We start from the raw sequence: 16,228 nt of genomic DNA on the forward strand, positions 1-16,228 counted from the left end.
TCTAAGAGGAATTAGATGTCGCAGAACGTCATGCTGGAAATCGAATTGTTTGATGTGTGGGGAATAGACTTCATGGGACCGTTTCCACCCTCATTTGGAAAGAATTACATCTTATTATCAATAGATTATGTGTAAAAGTGGGTGGAAGTGGTGGCATTGCCCACTAATGATTCTAGAGTGGTAGTGACTTTTCTGAAGAACAATATTTTCTCGAGATTTGGAGTGCCGAGAGCACTTATTAGTGATGACGGTACTCATTTCTTAAACAAACTAATGGAAAATATGTTGAATAAGTACAATGTTAAACATAAGATCGCCACCCCGTGTCACCCTAAAACAAGTGGCCAGGTTGAAGTGTCTAATAGGCAGATAAAGCAAATACTAGAAAAGATTATCTGCGCATCTCGAAAAGACTGGGCAATAAAGCTAGAAGATGCATTATGGGCAAAAAGGATGGCATTCAAAACTCCTATAGGTATGTCCCCCTATCAGTTAGTCTATGGTAAAGCTTATCACTTTCCACTCGAGTTGGAACACAAAGCGTTTTGGGCTTCAAAATTCTTAAATTATGATCTTGCCAAAGCTGGTGAATCCCAAATTCTTCAACTCCACGAGCTAGAAGAAATTAGGAATCAAGCTTACACTACGCCAAAAATGATTTTTAACAGCGCATCTTAGACAGCGCTTTTAAAAGAAAGCGCTGTCTAAGGTTAAAATGAAAATAAAACACGGAAACTGTTCCAAAAAAATAATGAAAGCGCTGTCTAAGGGGGGGTCTTAGACAGCGCTTTCTAGAAGCGCTGTCTAAGACCCCCCCTTAGACAGCGCTTTTAGAAAGCGCTTTTAAATATAGACCTTAGTCAGCGCTTTTGATAAAGCGCTGTCTAAAGTCTTTAAATTCAGAGGAGGGGTGTAAGGTTGTTCTAGGATTTAGCCAACAAGTTCAATGGGGCAAAGTGGCCTTGGGCGTAAAACATGAAGCCATGTGAGAGGGGAGAAATCATAAAGCTCATTTCATACTTCATTATACATTTCATGGTCACATGTCTATTATATAGTCCTCACCTGAGACCAATACCTCACTGTGCCGGAAATTGCCTATGGTGGTGGCGGAGGTCCAAATGCCTCCATACATATATCAATTTGTTTATCTTGACACCCTCTCTCACAATCTAACAACGATTTCCTCTAATTCCTACACAAGGTTCTGAATCGAGCCAACAAATCTATAAACCCTAAGAGACAAAATCCAAAATTAAATGATGCTGAGGAGTTGAACGGAGCTCAACCCCTAGGGGTTTGACTCCCTTATGAAGAGGCTACATGGAAGCAACGAGTTTAAGAAAGAAAATAAATTGCAAAGGATTAATTAACCTACATGAGTGACTTGGTGATGTTGCAAGCGAAGGTGACGCAAATGATTCAAGAAAATATAGAAGATCTTCAATCCAGTAACCACTTCGACTCTCAAGTTCTTTTAGGTTTCTGATTTCTTCTTTCTCTTCTTCTACCCTTAGTCTGTAGGAGCTTTTGCAAATGCTTTGTGTTGTCCTTGTTGTTCTGAACACGTAAGAGTGAGTGTGGATATGTTAAAGAGGAGAGAGAACTCATAGAGAATTGAGAATTCAGAGAGAATGATTTTCAGTGATTTTTTGTGAAAGGAATCATTTTTTTCAATTGAAGAGTGAATTGGGAATATATATACAGGATAATCCCTAACTTATTCGGGCAGAATTCGGAAATGGTAGTTGAAGGTTTGGGCATCGTTTATGTTAATGGTTCACATGAATGAAGTTGTTAGGACTATTAAATATGTTAACTCTATATTAGGGTTCTGCTACAATTAGTTGGAGCTTAAATTGGAGTGAGTTCAGTTGGTGTAGTTAGTTGGTGAAGTAGAACTCAATGGATGAAAAAGGTCTGTTAGGAGTTAGTGTTTGAGATGTTAGAAAAATTTATGATATGTTGGTGTGAGTGGGTTACTTAGGCGCTAGCACTGTCAGTAGGGTAATTAGATTGTTGGAAGGTTAGTTTGATAGATTGAATGGTTAGAAGAAAGTTAGGATGTGTTGATTTGGTGAATGGAAATGTAAATTGCAGGTTATATGCCTTTTGAGTTGAATGTTATGGAGTTGCAATGCAAACTAGATTGCTTGAATCATAGCAGCAGAGCACCTACATAACCGGTTAGCCCCTTTGGTTAACCGGTTACCAACACGACACCTAGCCCCTTTTCCACCTTTGTATGTGTTTGTGCAGTTTGAACATGATGCAGACTGTTAGTATTATTAGCTTGGAAAGTTTGAATGATGATATTAGTAATGATGTGAAAACTTGTAGTTAAGGTGAACTTGAAGTGTTCACAGTTAGTGTTAGGGAATTGAATGAGTTAGCTATTGATTTTTGCAGTTGGTCTCTATGGATGCCTTTCGAATCTGCAGAATTTGACAAGATGGGGTGGAGCTTTTTTAGAGTTGTCTCAGTTTCAGAATTTTCCCGAGTCAAAGAAGATGACCCAAGGTGCTTACTCTCTATGCTCTAAGTTTATGTAGGTTGATTTTACTTATTATTTTAGAGAGAAAATATGAAGGTTTTTGTTTAAAGCTTTTTGAGTTATGTTTGAACTTGTGGTATTAGTGGGGGTTTTAATTTAATTTTAGTCTTTAAACCCGTAGAAGATGTGAAGTGTGGAATTTTTATTAAAATGATGTGGGGTAATGGATGTCGTATTAAAACTTAGGGTCATATCATGTGAAATTTGAATCTGGGTATTGGCTCTCTTTTGGTGCCACCAGATGCATTTGGGGCGCCTATAGGTATAAATGACTATGCCTCTTATCTTCACTGATTGTGTTACTGAATGCTGCAGTTTTTTTACACCATTTGTTATTGAAGGAAGTTGCTTGAAAGTTGAAACAATAATATAATGGTATAATTTTTTTGTGATCTGTAGTATACCACGTTTTGCTACTAACACTTTCATTATATATTTTTTGGATCAGCAGTTGCAGAACACCAGAAGAGACCTCGTTACATGCTGGTACCGAGGGTATGTGTGTGCAATACAGGTTTCTGAGACTTCGGATTATTTGTATCCTGTTTTTCTTACATTTATCTTTATTTCGATTGCAAGCTATTTTTCAGATAAATGCAAATCCACTTAATTTTTAAGAGCTCATTGTTTTGTTCATGTTTGTTCGGCTTATCTGATATTGTCTCAATTAATACTCCGATGTCTGAATATATCCGACTGTCTATATTTACATGCAGGCTTCCAGTTCGCATACCAAATGTTATACCTATTGGATGCTACTGGTTACTACTCACTAGCGCTACACGCACTTGGGATTCACGTGTGCCGAGCCAGTGGACAAGAGCTGGTAAACATTTAGTGTATGGAATTTGGAGAAGTCTTCATTATTTTGCATACCATTTACAAAAATTATAGCCGAAGCTATGACAAGTATAGCTTTTGTTTTACTATGTTTTGCCTTTCTAACTTTCATCCTTTGACACCAAAACTATCATAAGTCCCAAGATGGGATGTATTGGTGTCCTGTCAACCTTTAGACTTCGAGTCCAAGCGTAGTTAAATAACTTATGAAATGTGCATAGTTATCATTTAAAAAAATGCTCTTAATTGGTTGTTGAGTGCTGTTTGTGTTATTGGTCAATGTGAGTGAATCTGTTGTGTTGAGGTATTTGTCAGTTTATTGATGTATTTGTCGGTTTGTTGGTGTGTTAAAGTCGTTAATAAGTGGTGTTTTGCAATGCAATCTATCGACATATTAGCCTATGTTTTCAGCTGTCACTAATTTAATGCCCAATCCTTCCAAGATGATGGAACTTTGTTTCAGATGTAATGAGTATGCAAGTCCACGACTAACCTCATCAAGTTGTTTTGGAACTTGTTCTCTTGTGTGGTAGTTGTGCTTGACAAAATGGACATTATATTACTATTTGTCTTACTCAATATGCAACTTGTGAGATTTTTTTTGTCAAGATAGATGGACGCCTCTTCATGTCAAGATAGATGGACGCCTCTTCAAGATAGATGGACGCCTCTTCAAGAATTTCTAAGATACGTAGCCGTGAACGTGAGAGACTCCGTGGTCCTCAATGGATAAAGGTTTGTACTTCTCTTATCACCATGACAATTTATCTTTCCTTTACTTTCCCTGAATTAAGAAGAAACTGAAGAAACTAGTTTCACATTCTATTGATGTTAATGTTTTCCATTTTTTCTGTCATTTGAGGGAGGGAGAGGCTTACATCAACATGGTTCAAATTATAAACCATTGCACCTGCATTGTTAGAACATATCTTCCGTGTGATTCAAACCTTTTTTTTGTCAGGCTATATAGGTTAAAATGTCGAAACTTTCTTTTTGTATATATAGCATTCGCAATATGTTATCATGCATGGCAATGCGAACTGTATGAATCAATGCTTGTTTATGCTTCACTTTATCCCCATGAATCCCTTGTGATTATTATAAATGTTTTTCTTAATGCAGACATTACAGGGAGCATTGCTCAGCTGTACATACACTGTACTTGACTATGCCCAAACCGGTTTGATTGCAGCAGTTTTCTTCTTTAAAGTAAGATGGCTATCCCTTTTAATATTTTTCCTTCCCTCATTGAATACTCATAAATTATATGCCCAAAATGATACAAAAAATTTATGAAACCCTAGCTTATTGTAGTTTGCTTGATATCGTTGGCTCAATTAGACTTTATATTTGCTTATGACTATTATAATTTGTTCTTGATTTAGGATTGAGTCTATGTATCCCTATAAACATGGATTGATTTTTAGTCTTTGGTATCAAGTTAGTATTGTCATAATGAGACCTTCCCTTACCAGTAGAGCTTCTGTGGAATCTTACTAATTCTTTCACAACTCTGAGGTGTAAATATAGTAGTATATATATATATATATATATATATATATATATATATATATATATATATATATATATATATACGTTTAGCTTGTAGTAAACTTAAGAAAAATGTACTAGTTGTCTTGGTAAACATATTTTCAGTAAGAACAGTTAACTAGATAATTAGTTAGTTATTATGCTAGAAAAATGTTTAAGTTATTTACTTAGTTGATAATTAATCATGTGGTGGTGGTGGTGGTTGGTTGAACTTTACGAAGAAATCAAGTATTGTACATGCTAGATGAAATGTTTAAGACTATATAAGTAAAATTGTATTTATATTGTGTGGACATTCATGTACCGAGACAATAATATGTAATATGTGAAGCAGTATCTTGTTTTCAATGTAATGTTGTTGTTTATTCTAAAAAACATTTTACTTTATATTTTAGTTTTTATTTATCGTCAAATAACATAAAAAGAATTAAGAATTAAGAATTAAGAATTAAGAATTTCAATATTCATTAGAAAAGCTTACTTTTCACTTCACCGTATACATCGCTAGACTTGCATCCGCTCTATGATCTCTAGTGAATTAAGTAATTAGAACTTATTCAAAACGTTGTACCGGTTCAGTGCCTAAAGGATCTGTATGTGGATCTCTATATGTAATATGAACAGGTAGCCAAAGAAGGGGTACAGTTACCGCCAGACAGAACAGTTTGCCCCCTGTGCTTGCAGAAGCGCGTAAATCCATCTGTAATTACGGTTTCAGGTTTCGTCTTCTGCTATGCCTGTGTATTCAAGTTTGTTACTCAGGTGAGAGCTCTAGACACCTTAACTGTGACTTGGAAAGGAATTAAATAACTTGAATATCATTTGGTTTACTGTGTATTTTTGCTCATGACAGTATAAGCGTTGTCCAGCAACGATGATGCCTGCAACAGTTGACCAGATAAGGAGACTCTTTCATGATGTATAGTCCCAGTTGGAGCTGCTATAAACGAGTAGATGAGTAAAACATTCGCAATGGTTGTTGCACTGATCTATGTTTATTTTAGTGTTGGGAGAGGCAAGTAAGAAGCATAATGTTGTAGCTATCTGTAGTAGTTAATGTTGTAGCATTGTTCAATCTTCAACTCTTATGAACAAACATCTTCTATGATAGAGCTCAATGTTTGTTCATAAATTTGTGTAATTAATGGGTACATTTGTAGTATATGTAATGACTTGTAAATGTGTACATAAATTTGTATATATTTTGATACATTCAAGGCAAAATTGGTTTGAATTGGTATATATATATATATATATATATTTGTTAGCCAAAAATTGGTAGAAAAAAGGCCAAAATGGCATGTATAAAATGTGATAACTGTCTGTCAAAATCTGGTTGAAAACAGGTAGAAATTCTGGTTTATAAACCTGGAAAAAATGTGGTTTAAAACAAAAGCTTCAAAATTTTCGTATACATTAGACAGCGCTTTTGTAAAAAGCGCTGTCTAAGGGGGGGATTAGAAAGCGCTTTAGGCAAAAGCGCTGTCTAAGGGGGGGGGCTTATAAAGCGCTGTCTAAGCCCCCCCCTTAGACAGCGCTTTTGCCTAAAGCGCTGTCTAAGGTATACCTAAAAAATTAAAATAGGGGGGGCTTAGACAGCGCTTTCTGAAAAGCGCTGTCTAAGCCCCCCCCCCCTTAGACAGCGCTTTTGCCAAAAGCGCTGTCTAAGGTATACCTAAAAAAACTAAAATAGGAGGGTCTTAGAAAGCGCTTTTGGCCAAAGCGCTGTCTAAGGGGGGGGGCTTAGACAGCGCTTTTAAGATTTAAAAAAGCGCTGTCTAAACCTTTAGCAGCGGAGGTTTAGACAGCGCTTTAAAGCGCTGTCTAAGGCTAAAAAAAGCGCTGTCTAAGGTCTTGTTTGGCGTAGTGTTATGAGAATGCCAAACTTTATAAGGAGCGGGCAAAAAAATGGCATGGTTAGAAGATCCTAAGAAAGGAGTTTGTGGAGGGACAGTTGGTGCTCTTGTTTAATTCCAGGTTAAAACCTTTCCCGGGAAAGTTGAAATCCAGATGGTTCGGCCCGCTTTTGGTTCACCAAGTGTTTCCCCATGGAGTAATAGAACTTAAAAATCAAATTAATGAGGACACATTTAAAGTGAACAGACAAAGATTGAAAACTTATTAAAAGGGAAAGACAGTGGGTTGATAGATAATGTTCGTCTCAGAGGATAAGATGGAGGACCGTCGAGCCATGCGACGTTAAACGAAGCGCTTCGTGGGCGGCAACCCACGTTGTTTAAGTCTGGAAATTTCCGTTGTTTTGGTGTGTTTCATTTTTTTTGTAGGTTCACGCAGTGATCGCATAGGACGGAAGGAGAAGTTTGAACTCAACCAATAGAATACAGTATGTTAGAAGAGCAAGGAGAGACAGGTTAAAAAATAAAGTTGTTTTTCAAAAAATAGGGTCCTGACACGGGTGTCCGTGTCAGGCAGCGTGTGGTCAGAATTTTGGGTTTTTCAACTTCACTTTGTGTGGTCCCCACCCGATTTTTTCACCAATAACCACCATATTAACTCATCATTAATCCTATTAATCAGATTTTCTCCACCTTTCTCTCTCTTTCTCACTTAACCCTCCTTCTTCCTCCTTTATCTCTCACATAACTCCATAGCCTCCACCATTAAAGCCCATTCCTTTATCACCATAAACCTTCCAAATCGCCTACTCACTTCACAAAAGCAGCTCCACTTTCCGTCCACTACAATTACACGGTAATCTCTTATCCTAACTCCATACTCTATTTTTGCTCAAAATTTTTGGAGGGACCAAATATGCCGCCTAGACAAATTTCTAAGGGAAAGAAAATGGAGGTTGAGCCATCAAGGCCTCGGAAGAGGACCATTCGCCATCCAAATTCTCACGACATCATCTTCGACAACCCAGAGCATGAGAGGCGTTATTCGTCTCTCGTCAAGCGTAAGATCACACCAACGAGGTATTTATGCTCTGACACTCTAGCTCAATTAGGTATGTCTGAAGAGTTGGATAGAATGTTTCATGTGCTAGGCATGTTAGAATATTTTCACTATGGCGCTCCTAGTTTTGAGCGCATAACTTTGGAATTTTTTAGTACTATTGAGTTTAAGCTAAAGAAGGAGTGGGCAGGTACAACGATGTACTATGATGGTACTGTGCATTTCAGGTTATATAACGTTGACCATGAGTTGACGGTAAAGCATCTTGGTGATATCCTCTGCTTACCCATGTATGGTCCCGGAGCTGTTACGGATAGTTTTGATGCTAAAATGTTCTGGTTAGCCATTACTGGTCGGACTGATTATGTGGCGAAGGGTGCTAAGGCATCTGGAATTAGAACCCCTGTTTCCGCTACGCTCAGAAAGTATTAGCTTTCACACTCTTTGGTAGGGGTGATAGTACCAGGGCGGCTACTCTGAAGGAACTGTTCTTTATGTTTGCCATGGAAAACAGGGTGGCTGTGAGTATTGCAGTATTTGCAGCTGACTACCTCGGTAGAGTGGGCAGAGTTGCTTAAGGAAGAATCTCCATTAGGGGTATAATCACACAGATAGCCCACCATTTTGAATACGACCCTGGTGCCCTGAATGAGACACCAGTGTTAGGTAAGAATAAGTTGGACATTAATGCTCTAGTTCAGCAAGGTATGATCTCTCAAATCTCATATTATTATGCTTTGATGAGTTCTAAACAGTTTATCATGGCACTTCCTGACCCTGCGAGGATAAGCATTTCCGAAACTGCTAATTGGTTATATGAGAGTGTCGTCCACGATGATATGGACGAGCACAATGCTGACACTTTTGTTGCAGGTGACCAGCACGAGGAAGATGCACAGGAGAAATAGCAGTTTGTTCCTCAACAAGAGGACACCACATATATAGGTGTCAGATCGTCATCTATGACATCGGACCAATGGTCGTGGATACATACTGAGATGGGTGATCTCCGAGCGGATCAGGCACGCCAAGGAGTAGACTAATCTCTTCAAGGAACAGTAATGGATGAGATGCATGCGCTAATGCAATAGTTAATGTTGTAATTTCCTCCGCCACAGTGAGGCTTTGAGAGTTCCCCCTCTATCATGGATTAAACATTACGGTCAATATTTGGTTCAAGTGTGTGTGTGTGTGTGTGTGGGGGGGGGGGGGTTACTACTTTATTACTTTCAGCATTATTTTTATGTCATTTTTATGATTGTTTATTGTTTATTTAATTAGTGTGTATGGTATTTCATGTGTTACAGATCGAGGGTATTCGTGCCGGATGAATAATGAGGCTTATAGCTAGTGGATGAAAGACACACCCCATACTTGCTCTCTAGGAAATCCCTGATAGTTGGTACTGCTGAACTGAATAATCGGACACAACTTTCTGTCACTGGACTAACACGGGAATACTTTGTACCCGAAACAAAGATGAAGCTACATCATACTAGAGGTATCTTGAAACCTGTAAGCTATACCAAACATGGTGAGGATCATAAAAAGCCAAACACTTATCATCATGAGAGCTTTTCAAGTATGTCTCTGTCACTCTGAGTTTGTGTAAGTAGATATTGAAATTTCAAGACACACATATACATATTGAGGCACTTCTTTGTTTTAACCCCGAGCCTTTCCAGCCAACCATTCAATATTACCCTTCATTTACCCAATTCGAGTCATATTCCCCTTTTATTTGTTATGAATCGTTGTAAATAACTGTAAGCCCAAACACTCCCTTACATTGCTCAGATAAGTGTTGTAGATTGTTGTTCTGTGAAAAATCCTAAGTTTGGGGTTAGGACACCGGTAAAAACTAGATAAGTGCATATGAGATGAAAAGAAAAGAAAAGAAAAAATTTGTTGTGAAACTTTAAGAAAAAGAAAAAGAAAAAAAATGAGAAGTAGAATAAAGCACTTATCTGGAGGAGATCTAGTTTGGCAAAAAGGCATGCTCAAAGAAACACGTGAGTAAAAAAAGTAATGAAGCCTAACAAGAACGGTGTCCAAAAATCTCTAAGGTGAACGATCGACACAACGATGAAGATGACAGCACGGACTATGAGCCTAAACCACTAGTTCCCCCCTTTTTGTTTGTTTTTCCCACCTTGTGCCTAAGCCCAATTACAACCTTAAAAGCCCTCGAATAGTATGTGATGTGTATTCAAAATGTAGATGTTATTCAAACTTATGAGTTGACTTTGCATGCTCTGATTTTTTTGTGTAAACACTTTAACCTAGAGAGATTTGGTGAGAGTGTGAAAAGCTACAAGTGAAGAGGTGCTTCAATATGAAAGTGTGGCAGAACGTCAAAAGTCGGGGAAGAATAAAATAGTGAAAGAATAGTGAAAAGGGAGTCGTGAAAGATCATGGCAGTATTGCGGCAAGTGAATTGGTAGAATTTAGGGGTGACCGTCCGGTTGTCCCGAGCATCACTTGAGGACAAGCAATGAGATAAGTTTGGGGTTTTATCAGTCACCAATTCTACTAGTTTTCTAACACTTATTCGGAATTAATTCACGAAGTCGATAACACTTTGTTTTACCTTTTTGTATTATTTTGTTAAGTAAATTGGATGTTCACATTTCCATTCTCGTTTGGTTATTATCTTTGCTTTTCGTCAATGTACTACATTTTATGCTTTCTTTTGGTAGTTCTGTTGGTTTTTAGGTGCAAGCAAGAATGTCCAAAGACTCTCCAAGAGAATCGGGCATTCCGGGCTCACGGGGAAGAAGTTATAATGGCCATGACACGGCCACCTGTGTCGCCTGACACGGCCCATGTCAGGGGAAGGAGAAAAGGGGATGATAAGAGGAAAGACAGAGGGCTAACACGGGTGCCCGTGTCAGCTGACACGACCCGTGTTAGTAAGTTTGGCAAGGGAGTTTTGAAAACCAAAAGAATTAAGCCAACACGGTCGACCGTGTTGTCTGACACGGCCAGTGTTGGCTTGGACGCCTCATCTTCTAATTTTACTGGACTTTTGGAATTTCTAATCCCGAAGGGCAATTTGGGTATTTGCTACATCGACTAATTGATCAGTGACTATTTAGGGTACTTTTTGAGAAAGAGAATGGGACTTTTGGACACGATAAAGATTGGTACGATCAAGAGTTTCGGAGAACGGAGGTCCTTCAAAAGTGGATGCGATTGAAGAATAACAGACTCCCCATTTCGTGTAATGTCTAATTTGAATATTATATTTTCTTTGAATAATATTATAGGCTAAACACCCCAATGCCAGGGGGTCCCTGATTAGATCATGTAATGACTTTGAATTCTTAATTCCCTCAATGTTATGTTTGTTATTCAACTTAACTGTGCAATGTTTTTAATGCTTTCGTTATCAGAAAAATAAGGATGGTTATATGGTTAACAAATTGCAGGATCGCAATTGTTAAGGTTTTTGCACATTTAAGTTTTATTAGATATCACCTAGGACTAGGGATACCCTATGATCACTGGTTATATCTTGTTATTTCAAAATACTTGGTTTCTTCATAATTTCCTAAGGACTTAGGTATTAGAATGAATGACCAAAGGTTTCCCTCTAAGGTTTTGGGAGGAAACAATTTTAAGATCTGGTAATTGAATATTTGAACTGGTTGAGGAGATATACATTCAAGGTTGCCGCAGGAAATAATTACACACTGTACCTTGGCATGATTCTCATATTTGTGTAAAAGCTTTATTTAGCATTCTATTTAATTCAATTATAGTGTGGATTTATTCCAACCTTAAAACTCCTGTTTTTGTTTAATTGAATCATGATTTAAACTAATATTATTGCGCAGTCCTCGAGATCGATATTTCGGAAACTTCCCTATTATTACTACATTGGCAAAATAGTACACTTGCTATTTTCCGATCAAGTTTTTGGCGTCGTTGCCGGGGACTGCCAAATATAAAGTTTAAATTTAGTTCAATTGAAATCTTGTTGCTCTGCAACTAAAATTTATTATCTGTTCTTTTAGTATTTATTTCGATCATTAAAATTGAAATCTTGTATGCGAGGTAAGGCCTCAGTTGATTTTCCTTTTGACACAATAATTGAAAGAACTTTGCGTGCAAGACTCAGACAAGCTAGATTAGCAAGATTGGAATCAGAAGAAGAACAACTTTCCATTCATTCAGGTTTAGATTCAGGTTCAGAGAGAGAGAGATTGAAATAATGGGGGAGAATCCATAGCCACCAGAAAGACTGTTGGGTGACTATGGAGGCGCAAATGCACCAACCGGAAGATTAATAATTGTCAATGAACCCGTGAATGTGGCTAATTTTCAGCTACATCCTAGTACTATTAATCAACTTGAAAGAAAGAATTTCACTGGAAAGGTTAATGAAGATGCAAACAAGCATTTGCAGAGATTTCTGACCATGAGCAACACTCTAAAAATTGATGGTCACACGGAGGAAGCAAAGAAGTTAAGAATGTTCCCGTTCACCTTAGCGGAAGAAGCTGAAGAATGGTTTTATTCTCTCCCAATCGGTAGCATTACATCATGGGAAGAGATGGAAAAGGCTGTCCTGAATGAGTATTTTCCAGCATCGGTGTTCCTGAGAAAAAGGTATGAAATACTAAACTTTAAGCAGAAAGAGGGTGAATCTTTGGGAGATGCCTACAAGAGATTTAAAAGGGTCCTGGTAGCTTGCCCAACTCATAATATAGATCCAACAGAACAGATGCAGATGTTTGTAAATGGTCTCAAAATAAAGACCAAACAGTTGATTGATACCGCAGTCGGTGGCTCAACTAATTTCTCAACAGCCATCGGTATCAAAAAGGTCATTGAAGCAATTGCTGTTAATGAGCACTTGGAGTTGTACGATAGATGTGTAAGTAAACCTGAAGGAGTTATCGATCTGAAGCTTGAAACTAATAGAATCTTTATAGAAGATAATATTGATTCCGAAGTCGAAAAGAACCTGAAAGCGATGAATATAGGTACCCAATAGGTGGCTCAAGTCCAACCTGCTCCTCTCGCCTGTTGTGAGATTTATAATGGATCGCACCAAATAGTGTATTGTTTTGCAACTCCTCAACAAGTTGAGGAAATAAAAATTTTGAAGCAGAATAATCCCTATTCCAACACGTACAATCCTGGTTGGAAGAATCATCCTAACTTCTCATGGAAAGATCAGAAAGGCAACGTTCCTCAACAAGGTCAAGGTCAATATCAAACTCAATATCAACAATAGCAGCAACAACAAGCCCCTAAGAAAGCATATTGGGAGATTGCCATTGAAAGAATGACAGCTCATAATGTTCAATTCCAAGAAGAAACTAGAAACAATCAGAAAAGCACTACCGCATCCATAAAAAATCTTGAAGTTCAGATGGGTCAGATAACACAACAATTAGCCTCGAGTTCTCAAGCACAAGGTGCTCTACCAAGTGCAAATGTGACAAATCCTAGAGAGCATAATAATGTTAGTGTTGTGACAACGAGAAGCGCTAAATCTCATGAAGTCCTTGAGGAGAGAGCTGAAGATGAAGACCAATTGCTTGAAGTAGATATTGAGATCAAAGAAAATGAAGTTGTGAGGGAAGAATTGGTTGCACCTAAACAAGTGGTGAAAGAAAAAGTCATTGAACCAAAACCGGTCATTAAACTTCCCTTTCCCACCAGAAACAAGAAAAAGGGGCAACATGAGAAAAACTTTGAGAAATTCCTTGAGTTGATCAAGAAGCTAGAAATCAACATTCCGCTTTTGGAAGCACTTGAACAAATGCCTACCTATGCCAAGTTCATGAAAGACATCATTTCTAAGAGGTGAACCATTGACACCGACCCGATTATTTTAATCGAAACTTGTAGTGCTATTTTGTAGGGTATGAAAACTCCTATGAAGAAGAAGGATCGAGGAGTTGTCATTATTCCTTGCACCATCGATGATAGGTCATTAAAAAAAGCTCTTATTGATTTAGGACCTAGTGTGAGTCTCATGCCGTTATCCATTTACAAGAAACTGGGTATAGGGGTTATGCAAGATGCTAGGATGACACTTCAATTTGTCGATCATTCAGTTAAGAAACCTTATGGGATAGTTGAAGGTGTTCTAGTGAAGATTGACAAGTTTGTATTCCCGGTGGATTTCGTGATTCTAGAAATGCCTGAGGATGAAGAGATTCCTCTCATTGTTGGGAGACCCTTTTTAGATACTAGCAGATGTTTGATCAACATAGAGGAAGGTACTATGACTTTGAAGGTTTATGATGAGGAATTAAATATTGATGTTCGAAACACCATGAAATACAAACATGATGTTGGCACTAGTCATACCATAGAGGTTCTAGTTCAAGTGATTGCTTAAGATAGTCCTTTGAATGCACCGCAGTTACCTTTGAAAAGAGTGTTGAGCTTATCCATTTTTTACGGTGATAAAGAAGTGGACAACAGAGAATCAGAAGTGCTAGCGATGATGAAAGCACAACCCCCTTGGAAAGGATCTCGACCGCACCGGTGGGAATATTTACGACTACCTCAATCATGTGAGGAGAATAAAGAATCCAAGAAGGGGACGGAGTTGAAACAACTTCCCGAGAATCTCAAATATGTCTTCCTCGATTCTGAAGGCCAATGCCCAGCTATAATAAATTCGAGCCTCAAGAGTATCCAAGAAAAGGAACTCATCCAAGTCCTAAAAAAATACTAGAATGCTATCGGATGGAAAGTTGAGGATTTGAAAGATATTAGCCCGACAATGTGCATGCATAAAATTCTCATGGAAGACGATCACAAACCTGTGGCCCAACCCCAAAGGAGACTTAACCCATCAATGAAAGAAGTGGTTCGAAAAGAAATGGTGAAGTTGTTAGACGCTGGTCTTATCTACCTTATATATGACAACTCATGGGTGAGTCCGGTGCATGTGGTCCCCAAAAAAGGGGGGGCACCATCACTAGAAACGAGAAGAATGAGCTAATCCCTACAAGGACAGTTACAGGTTGGCGAGTGGGTATTAACTATAGGAGGTTAAACATTACGACCAGGAAAGACCACTTCCCTTTACCATTCATTGATCAAATGTTGGAAAGGCTAGCTGGTCATGATTACAGTGTTTTCTAGATGGATACTCTGGGTCCAATCAAATTGTTGTTGCTCCAGAAGACCAAGAGAAGATGGCATTCACATACCCTTATGGTGTATTTGCTTACAGAAGAATGCCAATCGGGTTGTGTAATGACCTAGCCACCTTCCAACGTTGCATGACTTCCATATTTATTGACACACTTGAAACGAATATGGAAGTGTTCATGGATGACTTTTCGGTCTTTGGATCTTCGTTTGATAACTGTTTAACTAACATTTCTCTTATTTCAGACAGGCGCCAGCAAACAAATTTGATTCTGAACTGGGAGAAGTGAAATTATGATCTTGCCAAAGCTGGTGAATCCCAAATTCTTCAACTCCACGATGGTTCGGCCCGTTTTTGGTTCACCAAGTGTTTCCCCATGGAGTAATAGAACTTAAAAATCAAATTAATGAGGACACATTTAAAGTGAACAGATAACGATTGAAACCTTATTAAAAGGGCAAGAGAGTGACCAAATATGTCGCCTAGACGAATTTCTAAGGGAAAGAAAATGGAGGTTGAGCCGTCAAGGCCTCGGAAGAGGACCATTCGCCATCCAAATTCTCACGACATCATCTTCGACAACCCAGAGCATGAGAGGCGTTATTCGTCCCACGTCTAGCGTAAGATCACACCAACGAGGTATTTATGCTCTGACACTCTAGCTCAATTGGGTATGTCTGAAGAGTTGGATAGAATGTTTCATGTGCTAGGCATGTTAGAATTTTTGCACTGTGAGGCTCCTACTTTTGAGCGCATAACTTTGGAATTTTTTAGTACTGTTGAGTTTAAGCTGAAGAAGGAGTGGGCAGGTACAACTTTCCCGAACCAAAGCTCAAGTTTGGGTATATAACTTATCTCACCACACAGAGATCACCAAGTACAATAGACAGAAAATCTCATACATACAATATATACAAACATACAAACATCAATAATCAACAAATATAATACACACAAAAATTAGGCTAAACCCACTTAGGATTATTCCCCAACAGAGTCGCCACTTTTTTTTCTGTAGCGGTAAATTCATGACCACTGAGTTATTGGTTAACTCAATGTCAATAAAACCAGAGTCGCCACCGCACTTTTATTATTTCCAAAGGAAAAGGGAGAAAGTACGAACAAAACCCAAAGATAAAAAGTTTTCAAATCAAAACTAACAAAATGTCAGAGATTACAGGTAAAGGGGTTGGTTACACAGAAGGAAGGTATTAGCACCCAAAGTGTCCTAGGTACTCCTA

General features: G+C 38.2%; 2 protein-coding genes across 9 annotated transcripts; both read left to right on the forward strand.

The window, feature by feature from the left end:
- The first annotated feature begins 922 nt into the window (after nt 1-922).
- Nucleotides 923-6,187, forward strand: LOC127092613 (peroxisome biogenesis protein 12). Of its 8 annotated transcripts, none has more exons than XM_051031500.1 (8): nt 930-1,481; nt 2,410-2,520; nt 3,003-3,049; nt 3,271-3,380; nt 4,004-4,129; nt 4,517-4,603; nt 5,570-5,707; nt 5,799-6,187. In XM_051031500.1, exons 5-8 carry the CDS (start codon nt 4,055-4,057, stop codon nt 5,868-5,870), a joined length of 372 nt encoding a protein of 123 aa, XP_050887457.1. In that variant the 5' UTR covers nt 930-1,481; nt 2,410-2,520; nt 3,003-3,049; nt 3,271-3,380; nt 4,004-4,054; the 3' UTR covers nt 5,871-6,187. The 8 variants fall into 8 exon arrangements, 4 of the variants coding, with proteins under 4 accessions (XP_050887457.1, XP_050887456.1, XP_050887454.1 ...); XM_051031499.1 differs by having other exon boundaries at nt 931-1,481; nt 4,008-4,129; XR_007792236.1 differs by having other exon boundaries at nt 923-1,481; nt 3,003-3,068; nt 3,271-4,129.
- Nucleotides 6,188-13,754: 7,567 nt separating this feature from the next.
- On the forward strand, nt 13,755-14,222 carry LOC127095786 (uncharacterized). The gene has a single exon (XM_051034427.1). It carries the CDS (start codon nt 13,755-13,757, stop codon nt 14,220-14,222), a length of 468 nt encoding a protein of 155 aa, XP_050890384.1.
- Nucleotides 14,223-16,228: the final 2,006 nt, after the last annotated feature.

Source organism: Lathyrus oleraceus, chromosome 6 (assembly GCF_024323335.1).
Source record: "Lathyrus oleraceus cultivar Zhongwan6 chromosome 6, CAAS_Psat_ZW6_1.0, whole genome shotgun sequence".
Lineage (NCBI taxonomy): Eukaryota > Viridiplantae > Streptophyta > Magnoliopsida > Fabales > Fabaceae > Lathyrus > Lathyrus oleraceus.